Genomic DNA, 21,266 nt, shown 5'->3' with positions numbered 1-21,266 from the left:
TACTAAGTTTTTGGCATTTTGACACCCTTCTTCTCTTAGTTTCTGTGTGGGAAGCTCAAGTCCGGATTGAGTTCTGCTAAATTATAACCAATTTGGGCTCCATAAATTTCCCCGGATCACTTTCGCATTAAGCGTTTGCGTAAGGTTCGAATGTACATTTGTTCTCGCATTGATATTCCGCTGAAAGCTACATAAAGTTAAATGCATACATATGCAGAGACATCACCCACATTATTGTAACTCACCCGTGGTCACAGGCACACCTGCGGTCAGCGGAATAGCAACACAGATTTGGATAAAGTGCGATCTCTAAGCTTTATAGGTATAGTAAACTCTAATATTAATAATTAACTATTATATGTACAGTAAACTTTAAGATTCATAAATAACTAATAATAATTAACTAATAACTAATTAATGAATAAGTCGAAACTCTTCAGCTATTTCTCATGACCCAATCGAAAAAAACTTCTTAGGATTTTATCTGATATTATCTTGCCTCCAATGTTATGTCTAATGCATTTCTTACAAGGAATAATAGATAAATGGTTATAACCAAGGGTTATAGATAAATGTAATAAGAAGGGAAAAGTACCTTGTTCATGCCGCTTAAAATAATTGAGCAAACTTAAAGCTCACCCAACTGTTCAGCTTGAGATAAAATATTCATAAATATAAAACTTTCGCTTAGCTACTTTTGCGACCACAGCTGTGCCGTGGATGTGCGCCTATCTGTATGTACGCACGTTTGGCTCCAGACTTTTGGGTGGCGCTGGCAATCGACGCTATGCCCATGTGAGTGCTGTGGTTGGGTCTGGGGGATGGGGATGGGGATGGGGCACCACTCCTCCGCCTCCTCCGCCTCCGGGGAAATCGGGGAGCCACGGGTGCCGTTGTTAGCACCACTCGATCGCCAGAGCTGCGCTGATGCTCGCAGCGCGCTCTGCCTCCAGCACTTTTGTTCCCAAAGCGGCTTTCCCGAAAATTCAGTTCGGATTTCAGTTCGGATTTGAGTACCACGCGATGAAGACGACGGCTTCAATTAATCCAGAATTAGGCGTGCAGTGATACACGGGGTGCTATATTTTTTGCAAATATCTAATCGAGCGAAGAATGAAGGAAAGCTTAGAAAATTGACAAAATCCCTGTGTTTCTTGTTAAGTGATTTTGTTGCAACATCAAAGCTGAGATCCTTTTACTTGATAGCCAAATCACAGTTTTGTGATTCAAAAACCCAATTAAAATTGTTTAGTGATCGTAACGAAAGAGTAAGGTATTCTGATAATTGATCGTTTTGAGTGACATGTCCTTTTATTTCTTTGAAGACCTTTTCAGTGCACCTACATGCCCACAATGGTTCGGTTTGTTAACTCTTGGCCTCTTCAAAGGTCCGAAGACATTTTGAATATGGGCTTAATTGCATTTTGGGAAACGCGTTTAATTGATTCGGGCTTTCGTTGTGGGACAGACCAATTCACCTCGCTCAAATCGAGTCGTTATCTGCCCGATGACAGTAATCACTCAAGTACTGAATGCATAATGAAAGAAGGCCCTCTGTCGATGGGGTTTTCGATTTCCCAAAAGACCACACTATTTTGCATGCCTTAAATGTGGCAGCGTAATTGCAGTCGTTCGGTTTTGGGATCGATCGGATAATAATACAGGCAGGCAGTGAGCCGCAAAAGTAGTTGTCCAAATCTGAGAGCGAAATCTAATGACAGGCACTAGCATTTTCCTCCAAATCCCATTTCAGTTTAAACAATCCCATCTGCGCGCACACATATGTTTCAAAATAGTTTCCCGTTTTGCTAATTGCGGAAGTTTCACATGTAATTTATGGAGAAGCGTCAATGACGAAATACAAGAATGCGAGAAATACGAATATGACATGTGTATCAAAATATTTTGGGGCCTGGGTGATTTGCCTTCCATGGCCGAACGATTGAACATTTTCCAAACACTTCAGTTTAATGCAAGTTCTTCATAATATCCGCACTCTTTGAATTGAGTGTTTCTGAGTTCAGTGGCATGCTGAAGTGCTAATGCCATTGCAACACACATGGGCAACTGCAGTTGCACTGCGCGATTGGCTCAAAATGGCCCTATTGACACAGATAAGCAGGCAAAGTCCATTGTGACATTAGGAACTCGCATACCCGCTACTCGTACACTTCTAGGGTATGCAATTGCCGCCCAAAGAATGTGTGTCACTGGCGGCAGAGCACTTTGCTCTTCATAAGGAGTCTCCTCTGGAACTGCTAACCCCATATATATACAACACCATGATGTGACATTAGGGCAAAGATTTCATGTAGCTCATGTGTAAAAGCTGGGATCCAACTATGATAATAATATACTAAGTCTTTACTTAGATTATTCAGTTATTTAAGTTATCTAAATTTATGGTTCCTAAAAGATATATACAAGAACCATGGTTTAGGCGAAATTCCAAAGCCCCAGCCTGAGAACCGAACTGATTTACATAGTTATATAACATATCTGATGTGCGTATTCGTAGTATACGCAATAGTTGTGTGCTCATACATAGCTCCAAAATGTTGAGTGGGTGTGGAGGCTTCTAATGAAATACGCCCTTCCCATTTTTGTTCACGGATGTTGGTAGTGTATGCTATTTGCTATATGCTGCCGAAAGTACATCCATTCCAGTCGAATAGTCACGGTCGGTTTAATCGTAATCAATGAAAATAATGGAACTCAAGTTCCTCTCTGGCGAGCTGCTAATACAAAGCCTGTACATGCGTACTGCAAACATTAAAGATCGCTTAAATCGCTGGCGAATATATCTAAAAGTACATAGAAAAAGTAATTTTGTAGCTTGTAAATATTAGGCTTTGGTATATGGGAATTTCAAGTGCGCTTCAGTTCCTTAAGATTTGAATTGTATTCGGATGAACTGATTTAATAATATTTTACATTAAATGTGTCTCCTTGACCTTTTCAGGCATAGAAATGGCGAAGCTGTGGTTGATATTCAGGTAAGAAAATAGTATCTCGAAACCCTGTGAAGCTCAATCTCTTCTGAAAACCGAGTAAGTGGTTTTTTCAACAGATACAAATTTGATAGCGCAAAGAGGGCGGGGTGAACATCTTGCTCAGCTGGATTTAATCAAGATCTGTTTGCCCAGCCGCCAAACAGTGGCTCGTTTTCACAGAAAGCGTTGTAAAAAGTTCTAGTAAAAAGATCTAGATACTTCAAAGGAGTTTTTTTTGCCTTCTAAATTGCATTGATGTGTTGGGAATCAATCGGAAGTGATTCAGAGATGTGATTGACTTGATGAAGCATTCAATTTCCGCTCCTAAATAATTTGTTAAATAGTTTGGGGCTTGCTCTGCAAGAGAAAAATAAAATTAATTGATTAAATTCTATTTGCAGTATTCTTACAATTCTCGCAACGATACTCGATACTAGTTTTGTGCAGGCGGACTTAACAACTAAGGAGCGAATAAAGGTAGGTCCTTCGATATGAATTGTAAACTATAAAATGTACGATTTTCCACTTGGTTTATTCTAATTACTTACTCAACTTTTTCATTGAGTTCGGTGCCCATTTGTGGTGTTATTATAAATTATCACTGTTGAAAAATATGTCATGTTGGTGTTGATAAGCTAGAAGTTCAATAAATTTGATTATATTTGTGTTAATGTCAAACTAATGGTGCTTCATGTCATAAATTTGTTGTAAAGTGCTTTATTAATTGTCATAAATTTATGAAACCAATTCTATATGTTTATTATTTTGTTTTTGCTTACTCTGTGCATGTCTGGCTGAGCAGAAACATCAAGATTGGCTTAGAGAGCACCGAAAACCTAAGCCGAAAAAGAAAATCTCAAGCAACTCGTATTATGAGCTAGCAAACTTGTGGCACACGAGAAAAGATCTATCTCCCAAGCAAAAACCGAGCAACAAGGAAGAATACTTGGAGAACGAGACAACTAGTAAAATATCCAACAAAACCGATGACAAAGTATTAAGGCCAACGATTCCATTCCTAAATGGCACCAATCACAGTACAGCGACACCCAAATCCGAACTGGAAACCACTACATTACCCACTGTGACTACTAAGGATCTCTTCGAGCCTGGCAATGTTGCCACCACACGACAGACGCCCAATCTCGAGGAGGTGTTCTCCTCGCCCAATCCGCCGAGGGATGCAACTACGAAGAAGGCGAAGAAGAAGGTGTATCCATATCCACGTTGGGACAAATGGAGTGACTGGAGTTCCTGCTCCCGGAGCTGCGGTGGTGGCGTAAAGTACCAGGTTCGCAAATGCATTAATCGGTGAGTTATATACTAATCCACTTCTCAAGATATCAGGGGATAGTTTTACTGCATGGTTTTCCACTATCCTAATCCTGAAGTTATTTGTTCTTCACTGTGATCTGTGTGCTTTTTACATACATTGGCATGGTTTGGACTCTAAGCACTCCAGTCTCTTTCCGATTTCAGAAACCTATTGACGAATAATCAGCTTACGAGTAATGCATGTGTCGGATACTTCAAGCGCTATCAACTGTGCAATGATGTGCCATGCGACGAACAATCCCCGGATTTTCGGGCCTCCCAATGCTCGACTTACAACGATAAAGAGTTTCATGGTCATCGATATAGGTGGGAGCCCTATGTGAAGGGTATGCATTAACCGTGATCTGTAATAAGGTTGCTTTAAATGGGAATGTCAACCATTACCTTACCCAAAAGCTTCTACATATTTATGTTTTATTTTAAATTCTACAAATCGTGTTAATCGAAGCTGTTAACAAGTTTAAACACTTTGAATTGCTTATAACCATTTATAGATGACGCTGAATGTGAGCTGAACTGTATGCCATTCGGAATGAAATCTTTTGCCACACTAAACGAATCCGTAATTGATGGAACGCCTTGTGGACATCCAGCTGAATATTTTAGATCGCAAGTTTGGGATCGCGCTGTTTGTGTAGATGGTGCTTGTAAGGTAAAATAAACACTGCACATAATGCTAATCCATTTATATTTACTTTACAAAATAAGATAAATGTGCCACCACCAGCAACAAAGCAACGATCGCACATTAAAAGCACTCATTTTTCGATACTAGAGCTTTTTCAAGTACAAGAATCGCATTGAAAACTTAGTATTGGTTTTACATTGAATCAAAAAGCACGCAACATTTAAAGTGATCCGTAATGGAATTCAAATGATACATTTAAAGACATTTCGGTGTACAAAAGTGTTAAGTGTTAAGTGTAACCTTGATTTTTGTGTTCGAGCTCTTAAACTACGTGCCTGAGTTAATTTAACAAACGCATACTAATATTGAAGTGAACTGATAATTAGTTAACAAATTCAAGATATAATTGTACCCTTTTTTATCGCTAAACGTATTTCAATTTAATTAATTTGCATTGCAGTTAACCTGCAGTTAACCTGGTTTTTAAATTAGGTATAGTTTATCCAAGGCTTCAAATTTTCAAAATGATTCTTGAGATCCGGAATAGGTCAGCAAATCAAAGTAGAAATAATTTCGTGAAAGCAAAAAACTGGAATAAGTCCAATGAGCTTAATTTCAATGAATTATTTTAGTAAACACATTGCCGCAGTTGTGCGTACAGAAAGTCCATCCAAAAAGCAATTGCTTATAGAACATATGCCCCTTAATATGGCTGACTGAATGTATTTTGTACCCATTTATTTTTTGTATATCTTGTATGCTTAATAAGTGCCCAATAAATAATGTTTTTGCAAAGCCCACGGATCCCACTCGTATTACCCTGAACTTACTATATATAAGGCGTATTCCTAATGTTCTTCTGCAGAAGCTGAACATAGTTTTTGAGGAGTGGATCGCAATTAAGAATACTCAACGTTTTTTATATAGGCAAAGTAGTTCCAAAATTAACAGATATCTATTAACAGATATGATATCATTATTACCCTTACTGTTGCTGGTGAGTAAGCATAATTATTAGTGAAAAAGCCAATGAATGTTGTATAATACGGCTTAAAATATTTTATAAAAACCATATCCATTCCAGGCTGTGCAAGCCAGTGGCGAAATCGATGGATTGTATGCCCACAGTGGATCCGTGAGCTGTGGAGGATTACTTTGTCGGCCTGTGACGGGCATCTTCACGCGAGATCCTCTGCCGGAACATGCCTATGTCCACGTCACCACACTACCTGTGGGTGCCTCCAATATTTCGATAACTGAACTCAAGAATAGCATCAACTTGCTGGGTAATACTTCTCCCGATATTGCATAACACCCACACTTTTCAAATCTCTCCTTCGTTCTGGCAATCCAGTGCTGCGCACCTCCAAGGAGGTGTCCATATTCAATGGGGAGAACACTGTCTCGGAGAGCGGATCCTACGAAGCCGTTGGTGCCGTCTTCGACTATCACCGCATCGACGGAGCTGAGGACAGCAGCGGGGTGACGGAGTGGATCACGAGTATTGGGCCCATCCGGGACTCCTTGCAACTTATGGTAGAGCACCTTATATAACCGCCTTACTAGCTGTCTACTTTAGCATTTGGCCATTCAGGTTTTCACCAAGTCCGCCAATAATACTGGTGTGAAGTACGAGTACATGCTGCCCATAGTGTCCGAGTCCGAGGAGAACGAGTTGTCGTTGGAGAGCAGCGATGGCCTGCTGCGATCCGGCGTCGAGGACACCAGTTCATCCACTAGCTCGAGGGCGGGTCGCAAGCGCATCTTTAACTGGAAAGTAATTGGGTTCAGTAGTTGCACGAAGTCCTGCGGAGGCGGCACCCAGACGCCCATTATACGCTGCATCCGAAAGAATCCGCTGCGGTATTACTCGCAGCGCCGTTGCATGCACTCCGTGAAACCGGTGTTGAACGAGAACCTATTGCACTGCAACACGCAACCCTGTCCGGCATATTGGAGATTGGACGACTGGGGCGAGTGTCGCTGCTCGTCGGGCGGCGGGCTCCGGCGCAGGGAGGTCAGCTGCGTCCAGGAACTGGCTTCCGGCCTGGTCATACACGTCGATAAGGCCGCCTGCATGGAGGATCAGCCACCCACCCAGAAGCAGTGCGAGTGTCCCAAGAACCGGCGACGCAATTTGTCGCGATATCGAATGCCAGGCGGCTCGGAATCCGCGTCGAATAGCACCCAAGTGAAGAGGAGCAAAATCGATGGCACCGACGCACTGGCCATCTGGTTGACGTCCGAATGGAATCAGTATTGCTCGGTCACCTGCGGATCGGGCGTTGAGTATCGCACAGTATTCTGTGATCGCTCCAAGGCCGGCGAGCAGCGATGTGATCCCAGCACAACTCCCGAAAGTCGCCGCCCCTGCGAGAAGCCCACCTGCGAGATGGGCGATTGGTTCACCGGTCCCTGGTCCTCCTGCAATGGCGACTGCTTCGACCTGGCCCGCACCCGCGAGGTGCTGTGCATCCGCAACCAGCTGATCACCGAGCACAATGAGTGCACGCCCGAACTGAAGCCCCAATCCGCCGAGAAGTGCTCCCACGAGGAGGTGGAGTACTGCGCTGCCCGTTGGCACTACTCGGATTGGTCAGAGGTAGCAGGCCCTATGTGCTTTGTGTTCTTTTTGGCCTTTGCTAATGGCAATCCTCTATTGCAGTGTACCAAACCTTGTGGCGGTGGAACCCAGCGACGCACCGTGAGGTGTTTGGAGTACGACATAAAGATGAACGCCCTGCGGGAATCAACGCATTGTCGGTACACGAACAGGGAGCCCATATATCGCGATTGCAATACGCAAACTTGTGAAGGTGGGTTCCTAACTTAAATATTTTGTGGAATGTGCATATTTATTATATTTTATTGTTTACTTGACAGAGGTTAAGAAAACTAATGTGGCTCCAACCTGCGTGGATAAGTTCGCGAATTGCCAATGGGCTTCGCAGGCAAAGTTATGTAGCTACGATTACTACAGCGAAAATTGTTGTCTTTCCTGTACGGGTGGCATTTAAAGTTCGTAGCTGGTAGGAATCTTACTTAATTTATGAATCGACTATTTAACCGCCGTGCAGAATAGCTGCAAAATATTATCAAGCTTTACCCGCATATGACATTTTGTTAACTCTAGAACTTAGTATTTCTGACACTAAAGCTCAAAAGCAAGCTTGCAGGGAAATGCAAAAGTTAAATGATCGATGGCGAAGAATGTATTAACGCAAATCAATAACAACATACTAAAGTACACTAGATGAAGACTAAAACGTAATATTTAGTGAAATTATAATAATCTTAGATGTAACATTAAGAAACGAAAAACGACGTTGTTTCATACGCAAACACATGAATTTCAATAAAACAGAGATTAAATGAAGGCTTTTACGTTTCTTGTTTTGGATATAAATACTCATTATGTAATATAAAATGGTTAGCTACTTAAAAACATTTGAAGAAAATAACTAACAGACATTAGAGGGTGTAGCCCCGTATTTGCCAGACTATCCTAATTGTAAAGAAGTATATGACTTCAACAAAGCCCAGAACACTAAATCCCAGGAAAAGTCCGGCTGTTCCGCCAATTGAAACTTGAAAGTGGAGAAGGTGCGTTAAATATTAAATAAATAATTAAATTATATAATTAGTTACCCAGAAGATCGGTCATTGAGAATATAACCTGTCTCTTTAGTCGACTTTGTGGCCAAGTTTTTACTGATACAGCGCTTCCAATTCCTCCCAGCAATTGTTTTGCTCCGGTCATGGGCTAAAAATTAATAGAATAGAAATTATAACATTTTTTTATGATTTTTAATTTTTATCCTGTGACCTACATTAATGGCCTTCATTGTAACTACTGAATCGTGGCAGTTCTGTTCGCAGTAACAAGTAGCTGGTTTTTCGTGTTTGCCATTTGTCTCGTACAACTGCATAAAAAAACCTTTAGAAGGGGAACATATTTTATACTCCAAGAAAATTGTTTTATGTAAAAGTAGTTCGTTTTTTTGCTTTGTTCTTACTTGCATGGTGGGGAAAGCACGATCTTAAAGTTTTATAATCGCACACACGTTTGGGGTTTGTGACTGCATGAAAGAGTCAAGATTTTAGCATTTAAATAAAAGTAAAGTATGTTTAATAACTTACTGCGATTGGGATAAAAATGTGGGATACATTTGCAAATTTTATATGCCAGATTGATGCGGCACTCTTGCTGGCAAATATATCTGGTGTAGAAGGGAAAATGGGTTAAATTGGATTCGTGGGAAAATCGGCATCTTCTCATGGCCACCGTGGTATCTCTGGGAATTATTACATTACTCTAGGTTTTATATACCTTGTAAAAGGTACTTGGAACTCACAGCTCTAGGTTGTCCTCGGAAGTAATCTCCTCGGTGCTGAGATCGTACAGAATACCATCGGTGGCATAATCGGAGTTGGAATCCACCTTCATTACTTCAAATGCTGAATGTGCAAAAGCCTTTGAAATGATTAGCACTCAATAAACTATATAACTAGTGTAAGTAACTCACAATTATTGCCGGACCCTTGAAGCCCAGTAAAGAGTATTGTGTATCCTTTTGAAAAAACGAACCAATCTGATATTGAAGTCGCTTGTTTTCGTACTCATATTTGTTGTACTCGGGATACTTTCCGTAGATAAAATATCGCGAGCTGTATTCTTCGGATAGCTTGGAGTTGCACAGGTAGCACAATCCCCACTCGGTGAGAACCTGTCGGACATAAATATAAGTCGAATGCTTCAGTCTCAAAAGATTGATTTCAAGAACCTGGCGGACATGTATAAACGTCGCGCCATCCATACATCGAATGCGTTCATTGAAATTGGGTTCGTAGGTTCTATCGTAGGTTAGATTGTATATTAATTCGATGTAGTTTTCCGGCTTCAGACCTATGTCCTTAATTATTTGATCGATCTGCTCGTTTTCGGGAATGTTCTGAAAGTTGATGTACGTCGAATTGGCCAAGTTCTCGAGAAACTCCCAGAAAACATCTCTTTGGGGCCCCTTTATGCCATTGTTACTTGAAATGCATTGTAAATATTTTGAAGGAGTAGATAGTAGATAAATATGGATTGCATTTAGCCATTTACCGACAATATTCCCCGAAATATGTGATATTAAGTCGATCCACTGGGCAAACTGTGGCACTCGGCAGTGTGGTATTCCAAAAAATAAAATCACGCTATGATTGAAAACAATGAATTATTTTTGGACTTTAGCTTCAGGTATTCAGCGGTACTTCGACTCCGATGTGAATGCTTTTGGTGTAGTAACGATCTATAGATGATAGGCAGACAATGATGCAAAAGTATATCGAGGCAACCAGCAGGATTAGCCACAGGAATCTAGAACACACACACATTTTGACCATTAATAATAAGTTTAGGTAATTTATAGCTTACTTCTCGAGGAGTATAAGCATTGAATCCGTGAGGTAGCGAAACCCATGTATGCAACAATTGTTGAAATACAATTCAAAGTAATTTATAACAGTTCTAGACCACTTCCAGAACTTTGAGGTCTTGGACACCATGATGCTGAAACTGTGAAGTTAATTATAAGTTATAATTATAAATTAGTTAAGGTAATGTGTAGTTATCCAGTTCTTATCCGACTAAATAATAGTTTTCTAGGCAGGAAATTTTATACTAATTTTTCCTCTTGGAAAGCAATAAATTCCTTAGCGTGACTAAGCTCGGAAATGGCTTTCTGGCATTAAGCAGCAGCTAACTTCATTATTTATTTAAAACTATTACATTTTGCACTTGTGCCACTCTGCCATTTGGAATGTTAGATGTTTATTATACCGCACCTACGTGTCAGCCATTATTTCAAATAAACTGCTGCCCAGTTATAAGCAAATCACATTTTGTTTAACTATTTGTTTCAGGAAACTACTCGGAGGAATGTAACAAGTTTGTATAGTAAATGAAAATTCAGTGCGCTATCTACTTTCTGTATGATTAAAGGTTAAGTTTACCCAGCTTTAAAATATTTTAAAAATTTATGAGCGGCTTTTACTTTGCAATGGCTCTACATTTCTTTATTGCTTCATGATGGAATATATTTTTGCTGGATTATAAATGTGCGAATCTGCATTGGAACCAGTGTGACCACGAATGCGGAGGCGTTCATCGTTGAATTGGCCGACAAGGGATTGTGAGGTGCATAATAGTACTCAACGGAGGAAGGAATGGTACCGGAGTCATCTGGGGTAAATCTGAATCTCTTCACGTCCTCCAACAGCATATTGCCATCCAGAGTTGTTTCCCAAATCTGATCTCCAGCTAGCGACTCAAAGAGCGGGTAAATGTTGAAGCTAACTACGTTGCCTTCCGTGTTGAAGTTCTCCACTCGTATCAATATTTGGTCCTTCGAGTAAGGTTCCAAGGAGAGCATTTCGACGGATTTTGGAAAATCGAAGAAATCGGGAATCATGTGCCTGTTCACAGAGGCGACGCTATTGGACTTGCTGAAGAACTTCCAGAAGTGCTGGTCCAACTGGTGTTGCAGCAATCTTTGGTTTGGTTTCCCTGAAGCAGCCTCGAGGATTAGGGATATCCTTCCCCTTGCGATCAAGCCAGTTCCATATTGCATCTCATTCAGGGCCTCGCCCACTCCAAATGCGTCATCGTTCAAGAGGCGACGGTGGAGCATGAGCTCCAATTCGCCATCCTTCAGGCTGGATCCTCCCTGGGCCCTATCATTTAGCAGGGTGATTCGCTTTTCGTTATCTTGCAGGGAAATTTGCCCCGTTACCGGGTAATAGTTTCCACTTATGGCTTCCGACATATCCGGCTCGAAGTGCTCCCGCTGGTTTCTCTCACGTGCCAGCATTTCCCGACCATTTGAGTCGGTGTAAAACTTGCCCTTCGAGGATATATTGCTCGAGAACCGGGTGACTATCTCCTTGCCAACTTCATCATCCGTCGGAATCGGACCGACTAGCCATTCGAATTCCACGCGATTCACGTCCTCATAGATCCGGATCACCTGGGAAATCCATTCGTTCACATGCTGATGCACTTCCTTAACCCGGGTGCCATTATAGAATGATAGCTCCACCTTGTTGTCCAGTACTTCCATATCGCCATACGGACGGAAGACATAGGCGCCGGATGATCGGTTTTTCGCTTCACCATTGTTGCCGCGGTAGCCCTTGTATATCCCAAAGATCTGCTGAATATTTTCTGTGATTCCGTTCATTTCCACAGCTTTCAAACCACCCGTAGTGGTATCAAAAGTCAGTTTCACCAGCTGAAATGAGTTAGCTAACGTTAATGGCCTACATATTATAAGATCAAGCTACATCCTTACCGAAGTTTCCACGGTCAATTCCTGGGACTCATCCTGTGTTTTTTCTACGCGGAAATAAACTTGATCTTCTGCAATGTTTTTCGGCGAGGGAAGCACGCGAATCAAAAAGCTGCCTATTTTATCAACGTTGGCCTTAAAAACCAACTCGTGTTGGGTGTCATTTGGTCGATGTTCCAGGGCCAAAACTTGCCAAGGAACGGGAACCACTTCGGAGAACACTTCACGACCTATTCAAAGTTTTGGAACATTAGTTCTCACTCTGCATTGATATGAAGGGTATACCTTTCTCATCGGTGACTATGTAGTTCTCGTTCCTAGCCGGAACACGCACATATTGCGTTGAGGTATGAGCCAATGGATTAACTAGGGTCACAAGCACATTGTTGGCGGTGTGCTGGGTGAAGGCACACACACTTATGTTCAGTTCCAGGCAACTCTGGAACTCCCCGGAGGTCAGATTGGTCAGAGATCGTAGGGCATCCCGGGCACTGGTTTCGGCGCCAACGATGGCCTTGGACAACATGCGATCGTAGTCGCTGGCAACCGCCTGTTTCTCGGTACCCGTGACAGCATCGTGATGCTGCATTATGCCCATTGCCTGGCTCAGATTATCCAGATCTTCGGAGTGCTGGGCGCCACTCAACTTGGCCAACACGCTCAGCTGCTTTACGGTTTGGAAGAAGTGGTTTCCGTCCCTGTGAAAACGCTTTTGGGTGGGTCTGGAGGTGAAGTATCCGGTCCAGTAGGAGTGCGAATCGCTGGAATACGGAAAGAAGTCCTCCGTTTTGTTGGGCCAAGTTTGCTTCAGCTGATGCAGTTCATGGAGATAACAGGCGGGTGTGGAGTAAAACACGTTGACTTGGGAGCCCGCCGATTGGCGATCGTTGACGTACCTGATAAGTGATAGAAGGAACGCCGATAAGAAAGAAAGTAATGTTGAATGAAACTCACTTAATAAGTTTGTCCATGTTCTTGAAATTAACTGCCGCATCTTCGTACTGAAAATCGTCTCCCATGGGAACCATGATGTGGGTGGATCGATAGGACTTGGACATGTTCTTAACATAGTCTATAAAGTCAGTGACTCTTGCATCCACGTTATTATCGTAACTCTCGCCATCGATAATTGGAGCATCCTCGCAGTTGATATCAAAACAGAATCCCGGAGGAGCCGAGTAGTGATTGTAGAGCATACCAGTGAATATATTCGAACTCTTTAGGGACTCGCTCGACTGCCAAATCATCTCCATTTCCAGATCCTGCATACGTTTCTTCTTATCAACGTAGTCCATGCGAGCGAAAAATTCACCATTGAATGCCATTTGTGCGAACATGGAGGCCATTTCCCTGGAGTGACCAAACGGATCGATCTGCCAGCCAACTGTGGGACGTCCACAAGCGCCGAAGGTCTCTTTAAGATATCTACATCAGAACCAATTATGAACATAAGTATCTCATCGTTTTATTGGAGTGAACCTACCTTAAGCCCAGGTTAAACTGATCAATAACGCTTTGGTAGTGAACGGTGGCCTCATCGTTCATACTCCAAGCTCCTCCAGCGAATTGCAATCGTCCCTCGGCCACCAACTTTTTCACTGCCCTTTGGACAGTTGCGGCTTGCTCCGAGTACCATTTCGCGAAGAAAAACGTTTCCACCTGGATGAAGCGCCTCTGCGAGTCATTCAGGAGCTCCTCCACCACCGTGTCCAATATGTATTGGACTCCAGCGTGCTGGATCCTGTTCTGGCTTCCATAATAATACTGATCCACTGTCTTCAGCCATCCCACATCGTCGTGCGAATGGGGCACCAAGTGCACATTGATCATGTTTAATTTCGGTGCGGCACATGCCTGGAATCAGAGGAAATAATATATACTTCATGATTTGTGGCTTGAAACAACATTATGTACTTCAAATGCGTTACCTCAAATCCACAGGTTGTCTCGCATATCGCTGTGTTCAGTAGAAACAGAGTGATAAAAGCGAGGGTACCACTGAAGTATTCCATTTCGGTGGACGCAGAGCTCCTCGGAGGGTCTTATCGGTGCCGTTGAGTCGAATAAAATGAAACGAGAAATGAGGCAACTCCTTAGACCCCAGCAATGTGCCACTTGAGGCGATAAACCTTGTACTGCGATCGCATTAACTTGAGTGGGATTATGAAATTAAAATCCATTTAGGAGCACCGGCGATAGCCGTTTACAGCTCAGTGCTCCCTAGATAGATGGGGAATACTTGTTGGTTTGGTTCACTATTGGTTTATTTGTACTTTTGCCAGTAAACCTACATTCAGGTTCGCTAAAAATAATGCCTATGTGTGGAACTGAACTTTCGGTTTGGCGCTTATCAGCTGAACTTTCAAAATATACATTCATACTCGCATTTGTTTATGTTTCATTTCTAGTCAACGACTTCTGTATTTTGCATTATACTTCTTATCACTGCTGCAATCGTTTAAAGTAATAAATTATTCAGATTACGAATGGAAACCGCGTAGCTTTATGAATTTGTACTCAATCAAGTGGTACATACATAAATAGATGGTTTGTTAACTCTAAAATATTTACTATTCGTTACTTATTATGGGGGTCATGTGTGGTTTGCTTCAATAATGCTGTTTTCATATTTATTCATTAAAATCTAATTTTTTAGGAATGATCACATTATGTAAAAAAAACCTCTATATCACTAAGCATTCAAGGTTTGTTGGAGAAAATGTTCCAGAAAATAACTAAATTTCCAAACATTCAGTCACTTCAGTTTAAAAATGGCAATGATTTAAGTGAACTGAAATTTTGGAGGTCAATTTATCCCCTACCATACCATAGACTAATGGCCCTTATTTACATAAATAGCTTGGGCTAAGACTTCCGATCATTAGTATGTACACACTTCTCAGATATTTGTAAATAGAATTGTAGATCTAGGTATAATGTACTTAATGAACTTTGGAGCTTTATTGTACTGCGAATACTGCTCAGATATTGAATTATTTTCGTACTACACATAAAATCTTCCACAAGATTACTTCTAGTTCATAAGCACGGACAAAAAATCTTAGTTCCAATATGTCAGCTTTTTTAAGTGGTAAAATTAATAAGGAAACTAAGTATTTTTATATTTCAACGATTTTCAATGAAATGGGAATTTGCCAACGTATTTTACTGGTAATTGGGATTATCAGTATTCCATCAATCACCTCTCGCATCACTCGATCTCTTGAACTCACCTCAATAAGCACACCTTACTGAGAAGTTATAGCCTTTATAGTTTTATTGCGGTTACTGGGCAACCATAGTTCAGGATTATTACCTCCTGTTTCTGAAGAGCACCACTCAGACCCTTTTTCGAATTTTGATAGTAACTGGATTACTGGTTATCATGAATGCACTTGTGTGTAATCGGTTTTCAAAAACCAATTAGGCACTTGAACAATTTATGGTGTGGAAACGATTAAATGGATCAATCTAAAGCCAGTTTAGCAATCTTTGAAGGAATACTTAAGAGCGCGCATGTACATGCTTTATAAGCCTATCAGTAGTTCTACCCGGCGAACTGCCGCACAAACCTATACCCACAAACGATCCCAAGTACAAACACATTCGAGGGAACACTGGCTCACTTTCTCAATGTTCGTTTGTCCGGAGCACTGAAGAATCATTCTCAAGTAGGTCTCGAGCTGAGTTTGCGGTCCCAGTTCGAGCAGTCCGCATTGAGAGGCCGCTGCGATCGCTTGGGACGGTTGGAACTTCCTCTATAAGTCGGTGGTTCCCGCAGCCTGTGTGTGTGTGTATATCGGGCAATACTGAAAAAGTGAAAAATCAACTGCACAAACGTAAATAAATAATTCGAAAAGTGCAATGTCTGCGAAGACCTCGCTGTGGCTGGCGTTCTTTTGCGCCCTCGGCTGTCTAATTCAGGATGCCGATTTGCGGAGCATCCAACAAAAGGCATCCCAGTGCGGCTATCAGGTAAGTTACTGAACCCATTCCTGGAGAGAGGCATAAAAGCAGCCTTACAAATATAGAAAACTCCCACAGGTAGAGTTAAAGTAAGAACTGCTTACTGCTGTACCTAGGGTATATACATTTTGCCGGCCATCTCAGCCTTTATTTCTGTACAGAGTATGCGTTGTTTCATGCAAATGGTACAAAATAAGAGAGACCTTTTTACTTTACAAGCTTTTTGCTTTTGCACTGATAAGCGAAAGAGAAAAAGAGAAGAAACCGACAGCTGAGTGCCGATACACTGTTCTCACTGAACTATTACAGAATCGTAAAACAGATAATAAATTATTTTAATTTGTCTAGGCTATACATAGCTTAGATGTTCTGCGTGGGTAGAAAAAGGGGAATAAGAAATAAAAATAAATATATAAATAACTCCAATTTCAGAGCTGCCACCCAACGAAACCCAACATGCTGAACGTGCACCTGGTGGCCCACACCCATGACGACGTGGGCTGGCTGAAGACGGTTGACCAGTACTACTATGGCAGCGAGACCAGGATCCAAAAGGCTGGAGTCCAGTATATAATCGATTCGGTGGTGGAGGCTCTGCTCAGGGATCCCGAGAAGCGGTTCATCTATGTGGAATCTGCCTTCTTCTTCAAGTGGTGGAAGGAGCAGAAGCCCAAAGTCCAGGACGCAGTGAAGATGTTGGTAGAGGAGGGAAGACTCGAATTCATTGGCGGCGCCTGGAGCATGAATGACGAGGCCACCACCCATTACCAGAGTGTGATTGACCAGTTCTCCTGGGGATTGAGGTATGTACCGGTCCAATGGCACCGGGCAATGGATAATTATTAGCAGTTGTTGACTGAGTTTTCCAATTGAAGGCTCTTGAATGACACGTTTGGAGAGTGCGGACGTCCGCGGGTTGGGTGGCAAATAGATCCCTTTGGTCACTCCAGGGAAATGGCATCCATGTTCGCGCAAATGGGCTTCGATGGAATGTTCTTCGGCAGACTGGACTACCAGGATAAGGACGAGCGTCTAATGACCAAGAATGCGGAGATGATATGGCATGGATCAGCCAATTTGGGTACTTAGCTCTCAGCTATTGTAGAACCTTTTCATAAATCTACTATCTACGTTTCAGGAGAGGAATCGGATCTGTTCAGTGGCGCCCTCTACAACAACTACCAGGCACCAGATGGCTTCTGCTTCGACATCCTATGCAACGATGCCCCCATAATTGATGGCAAACACAGCCCCGATAATAATGTTAAAGAGCGCGTAAGAACTGATACCATATGGGGCTAATTTATGTTTTTCTCTTGGCATTGGTTGAGCTTCCGTTGTGTCTTTCATTCGTGTATTCCCATTCCCATCATTAGATCGATACGTTTTTGGATTTCGCCAAGACCCAATCCCAATACTACCGCACCAACAATATCATTGTCACAATGGGCGGTGATTTCACATACCAAGCTGCTCAAGTCTACTATAAGAACCTCGACAAGTTGATACGGTAATTGCATATTGTTATGTCCTTGCGCAGCTAACTGTTAAAGAAAGCCCCTTCAAATTCCAAATTGTTCTGTCCAAAACTGTGCCGTCGTTTCCATCAAAACCCCAGTTAAGTTTGATGCCATGTGTGTGAAAAACAGGTGGACACCTTCCTGGCGTACGTTACCAAAATGGCCGAACACTATCGCACTCCCAACGTGATTCTGACCATGGGTGAGGATTTCCACTACCAGAACGCTGATATGTGGTACAAGAACCTGGACAAACTGATTAAGTAAGTAGGGGCTTTCCTTGACAGAGCTAAGCGATGAGATAAGGCATGGTCGGTGCTATTACTTAGTTCCCGTTTCTACCGACCCATAGATATGCCAATGAACGCCAGGCAAGCGGTTCGAACATAAACCTTCTGTACTCCACTCCATCGTGCTATCTGAAATCCCTGCACGATGCTGGTATCACGTGGCCCACCAAGAGCGATGACTTCTTCCCATATGCCTCCGATCCACATGCCTACTGGACGGGATATTTCACATCGCGACCCACTTTGAAGCGATTCGAACGGGATGGCAATCACTTCCTGCAGGTGTGCAAGCAGCTGAGTGCCCTGGCGCCCAAGAAGCCCGAAGAATTCGATCCCCACTTGACCTTTATGAGGGAAACCCTCGGCATAATGCAGCACCACGATGCCATAACTGGAACCGAAAAGGAGAAGGTGGCTCTCGACTATGCCAAGCGAATGAGTGTTGCCTTCCGGGCCTGTGGAGCTACCACTCGGAACGCCTTGAATCAATTGACCGTCCAATCGAAGGATAGTGTCAAGGATACATCGGCCAAATACGTTTTCGAGTTCAAAACCTGTGCCCTGCTGAACATCACCTCATGTCCCGTGTCCGAGGTGAACGATAGGTTTGCCCTAACTCTCTACAATCCGCTAGCCCACACGGTCAATGAGTACGTGAGGATTCCTGTGCCTGAGCCCAACTACAGGATCATCGATAACAAGGGTATGTTGCCAAGCAAAACTGCAAGCGGTTCAGTGTAATAGGCTATCATTATTTTCAGGTGTTACTTTGGAGAGCCAAGCTGTTCCGATTCCCCAAGTGCTGCTCGACATCAAGCACAGAAACTCCACAGCCAAATACGAAATTGTTTTCCTGGCCACCAATATTCCGTCCATGGGATACCGCACATATTATGTTGAGAAACTGGATAGTACTGAGGGCAATACTAGAACCAGGGCTTTGCCGAAGAGAACTTCCGGCATTACAGTGATTGGAAATAGTGTAAGATATCTGATTAACACAGTTCTGTATCACCATTGATATTAATTTACATTTGTTGTGTTTCTAGCACATCAAACTTGGATTCGACACCAATGGTTTCCTCTCTGAAGTCACAGCTGATGGCCTAACCAGATTGGTTAGTCAGGAGTTCCTGTTCTACGAGGGAGCTGTTGGAAATAATGCAGAGTTCCTGAATCGGTCATCCGGTGCCTATATCTTCCGGCCCAACGAAGACAAGATTCACTTTGCCACCGACCAAGTCGAAATCCAAGTCTACAAGGGCAACCTGGTTCAGGAGGTGCATCAGAAGTTCAACGATTGGATTAGCCAGGTGGTGCGTGTCTACAACAAGGATTCATTCGCTGAGTTTGAGTGGCTGGTTGGACCGATTCCCATTGATGACGGCATTGGCAAGGAGGTCATTACTCGCTTCAACTCGGACATCGCGTCGGACGGCATTTTCCGCACCGATTCAAATGGTAATTCCTAGGAATATCATAGGGGACGGGATCAGATTTTCAAGCCAAATTACTTCTTACAGGTCGTGAGATGATCAAGAGGAAAATCAACCATCGCGATACGTGGAGTGTGAAAATCAACGAAGCAGTTGCCGGCAATTACTATCCCATTACGACTAAAATAGATCTGGAGGACGACACAGCCCGTATGGCCATCCTTACGGATAGAGCCCAGGGAGGCAGCTCCTTGAAGGACGGATCCTTGGAACTGATGGTTCACCGCCGTCTGCTGAAGGACGATGCCTTTGGAGTGGGCGAGGCCTTGAATGAAACCGAGTTCGGCGATGGATTGATTGCTCGAGGCAAGCACCATCTGTTCTTCGGAAAGTCCACGGATCGGGAAGGTGTTTCCCTCAAGGGAATCGAGAGGCTAATCCAGCTGGAGAAACTGCTGCCCACATGGAAGTTCTTCAGCAATATGGAGGCTTACAGTGCCGATGAATGGCAGACAGCATTCACTAATATCGTAAGTGGCTGGTAACATATCAAATATTTTATTTTATGTGAATTTAAATCTTGCAGTATAGCGGAATTTCCTTGGTTCTACCGAAGCCCGTGCATCTGCTGACCTTGGAGCCCTGGCACGAGAACCAGCTCCTGGTGCGCTTCGAGCACATTATGGAGAACGGCGAGGATGCATCCTACTCCCAGCCCGTTCAGTTCAATGTCAAGAACGTGCTGAGTGCCTTCCAGGTCGCGGGCATCCGCGAAACCACTTTGGATGGCAATGCCTGGCTGGACGAAAGTCGACGACTCCAGTTTGCGCCGGATCCTGAAGGAGCCGAGTTGAACACATATGCCACCTTTTCGAAACCCGCTAAGTCCGTTCACCTACTAAGTGCCGAGAAACCCATGTTTGGTGTTAAGTACGCAGATGAAGCCTTACCGGCTGGACAACTGGGTGCCGAGAGTAACCGCATTAGGCGCGACACATACTCCCAACAGGACAAAAAGAACGAGGGACGCAGCGCCAAGTCGACCGAGGGTCCTTACAACTCCTTCAAGGCAGATAGCAGCAATCAGGAATATATTATCGAACTGAGCCCAATGGAGATCAGAACATTCATTGTATACTTAACACCAGCGTAAATGCTTTTTACCTGTAAGGCAACGAAAGTATACATATGTTTAATAAAATGTAATGAGTAATCTAATCCCTGATTTCTTAAGGTTTCACTATTTGTTGTATCTGCAGTTCTACCGCAAACTTCCCAGCAATTTCTGAATCTCCTGCTGCTTAGGCTTTCTTGAATTTGTGTGTATAGATACTTACTAGTACAATACATTCGGATTATAAATTAGAAAGACCAACAATGTAAATTTCAAGGAGAGAAAATCCTTTGTCCTCGGGCGACGAGACTTGATTTATGAGTTTTGAGTTGTCTTAAGGGCATACGTTTAAAATTGCGGTCAGAAAAGACTCTCTAAGATAATCATCCATCAAGAAAAGTGTGTATATTTTCATTCTTTAAACTAGATCAACCCCAGGATCTAGTACACCAATATACTAAATGCTACCCCTTCTTATTGCACTGCAATGAGAATTTCAGCAACAGACCCGAATTGCAATGCAGACGACTTAATATTAATCATGCATGCATATGTAATAAAGCTTACCCCAATTTTAATTTTAAGCCAGGGGCACGAACTTACTTAAATATACATTGGTGGTGTGCGAACTGCAGTCATTGCCCAAATGTTTA

The 21,266-nt window shown here is 42.8% G+C and overlaps 4 protein-coding genes across 8 annotated transcripts; 2 read left to right on the top strand and 2 right to left on the bottom strand.

Moving 5' to 3' along the window:
- Window positions 1–874: 874 nt before the first annotated feature.
- On the top strand, window positions 875–8,332 carry LOC6542403 (thrombospondin type-1 domain-containing protein 4). Of its 4 annotated transcripts, none has more exons than XM_001969938.3 (11): window positions 875–1,076; window positions 2,963–2,996; window positions 3,395–3,470; window positions 3,796–4,304; window positions 4,473–4,654; window positions 4,823–4,980; window positions 6,041–6,242; window positions 6,311–6,492; window positions 6,551–7,558; window positions 7,622–7,772; window positions 7,840–8,332. In XM_001969938.3, the coding sequence occupies exons 2-11, from the start codon at window positions 2,971–2,973 to the stop codon at window positions 7,971–7,973; spliced, it is 2,628 nt and encodes an 875-aa protein (XP_001969974.1). In that variant the 5' UTR covers window positions 875–1,076; window positions 2,963–2,970; the 3' UTR covers window positions 7,974–8,332. The 4 variants fall into 4 exon arrangements, with proteins under 4 accessions (XP_001969974.1, XP_026834919.1, XP_026834918.1 ...); XM_026979118.1 differs by having other exon boundaries at window positions 876–1,268; XM_026979117.1 differs by having other exon boundaries at window positions 876–1,273.
- A 46-nt stretch (window positions 8,333–8,378) lies between these two features.
- LOC6541308 (acid-sensing ion channel 5) lies at window positions 8,379–10,715 on the bottom strand. The gene is made up of 11 exons (XM_001969937.2): window positions 10,376–10,715; window positions 10,213–10,318; window positions 10,064–10,155; window positions 9,741–9,993; window positions 9,483–9,683; window positions 9,312–9,430; window positions 9,097–9,251; window positions 8,973–9,035; window positions 8,787–8,893; window positions 8,605–8,719; window positions 8,379–8,543 (listed from the first exon to the last, which is right to left on the bottom strand). The coding sequence occupies exons 1-11, from the start codon at window positions 10,504–10,506 to the stop codon at window positions 8,428–8,430; spliced, it is 1,458 nt and encodes a 485-aa protein (XP_001969973.1). The 5' UTR covers window positions 10,507–10,715; the 3' UTR covers window positions 8,379–8,427.
- Window positions 10,716–11,005: 290 nt separating this feature from the next.
- LOC6541689 (lysosomal alpha-mannosidase) lies at window positions 11,006–14,529 on the bottom strand. The gene is made up of 6 exons (XM_026978742.1): window positions 14,216–14,529; window positions 13,771–14,141; window positions 13,242–13,712; window positions 12,573–13,183; window positions 12,291–12,517; window positions 11,006–12,230 (listed from the first exon to the last, which is right to left on the bottom strand). Exons 1-6 carry the CDS (start codon window positions 14,297–14,299, stop codon window positions 11,025–11,027), a joined length of 2,970 nt encoding a protein of 989 aa, XP_026834543.1. The 5' UTR covers window positions 14,300–14,529; the 3' UTR covers window positions 11,006–11,024.
- A 1,372-nt stretch (window positions 14,530–15,901) lies between these two features.
- LOC6542300 (lysosomal alpha-mannosidase) lies at window positions 15,902–20,717 on the top strand. Of its 2 annotated transcripts, none has more exons than XM_001969935.3 (10): window positions 15,902–16,262; window positions 16,686–17,056; window positions 17,129–17,334; window positions 17,392–17,528; window positions 17,903–18,036; window positions 18,126–18,766; window positions 18,825–19,045; window positions 19,113–19,524; window positions 19,587–20,029; window positions 20,086–20,717. In XM_001969935.3, exons 1-10 carry the CDS (start codon window positions 16,152–16,154, stop codon window positions 20,650–20,652), a joined length of 3,243 nt encoding a protein of 1,080 aa, XP_001969971.2. In that variant the 5' UTR covers window positions 15,902–16,151; the 3' UTR covers window positions 20,653–20,717. The 2 variants fall into 2 exon arrangements, with proteins under 2 accessions (XP_001969971.2, XP_015014897.1); XM_015159411.2 differs by lacking the exon at window positions 17,903–18,036 and adding an exon at window positions 17,630–17,763 and having other exon boundaries at window positions 15,904–16,262.
- The last annotated feature ends 549 nt before the right edge of the window (window positions 20,718–21,266 follow it).

Source organism: Drosophila erecta, unplaced genomic scaffold (genome assembly GCF_003286155.1).
Source record: "Drosophila erecta strain 14021-0224.00,06,07 unplaced genomic scaffold, DereRS2 tig00000055-arrow-pilon, whole genome shotgun sequence".
Lineage (NCBI taxonomy): Eukaryota > Metazoa > Arthropoda > Insecta > Diptera > Drosophilidae > Drosophila > Drosophila erecta.
The sequence above is the reverse complement of the archived record's forward strand: the minus strand, read 5'-3'. Positions and strand labels throughout refer to the sequence as shown.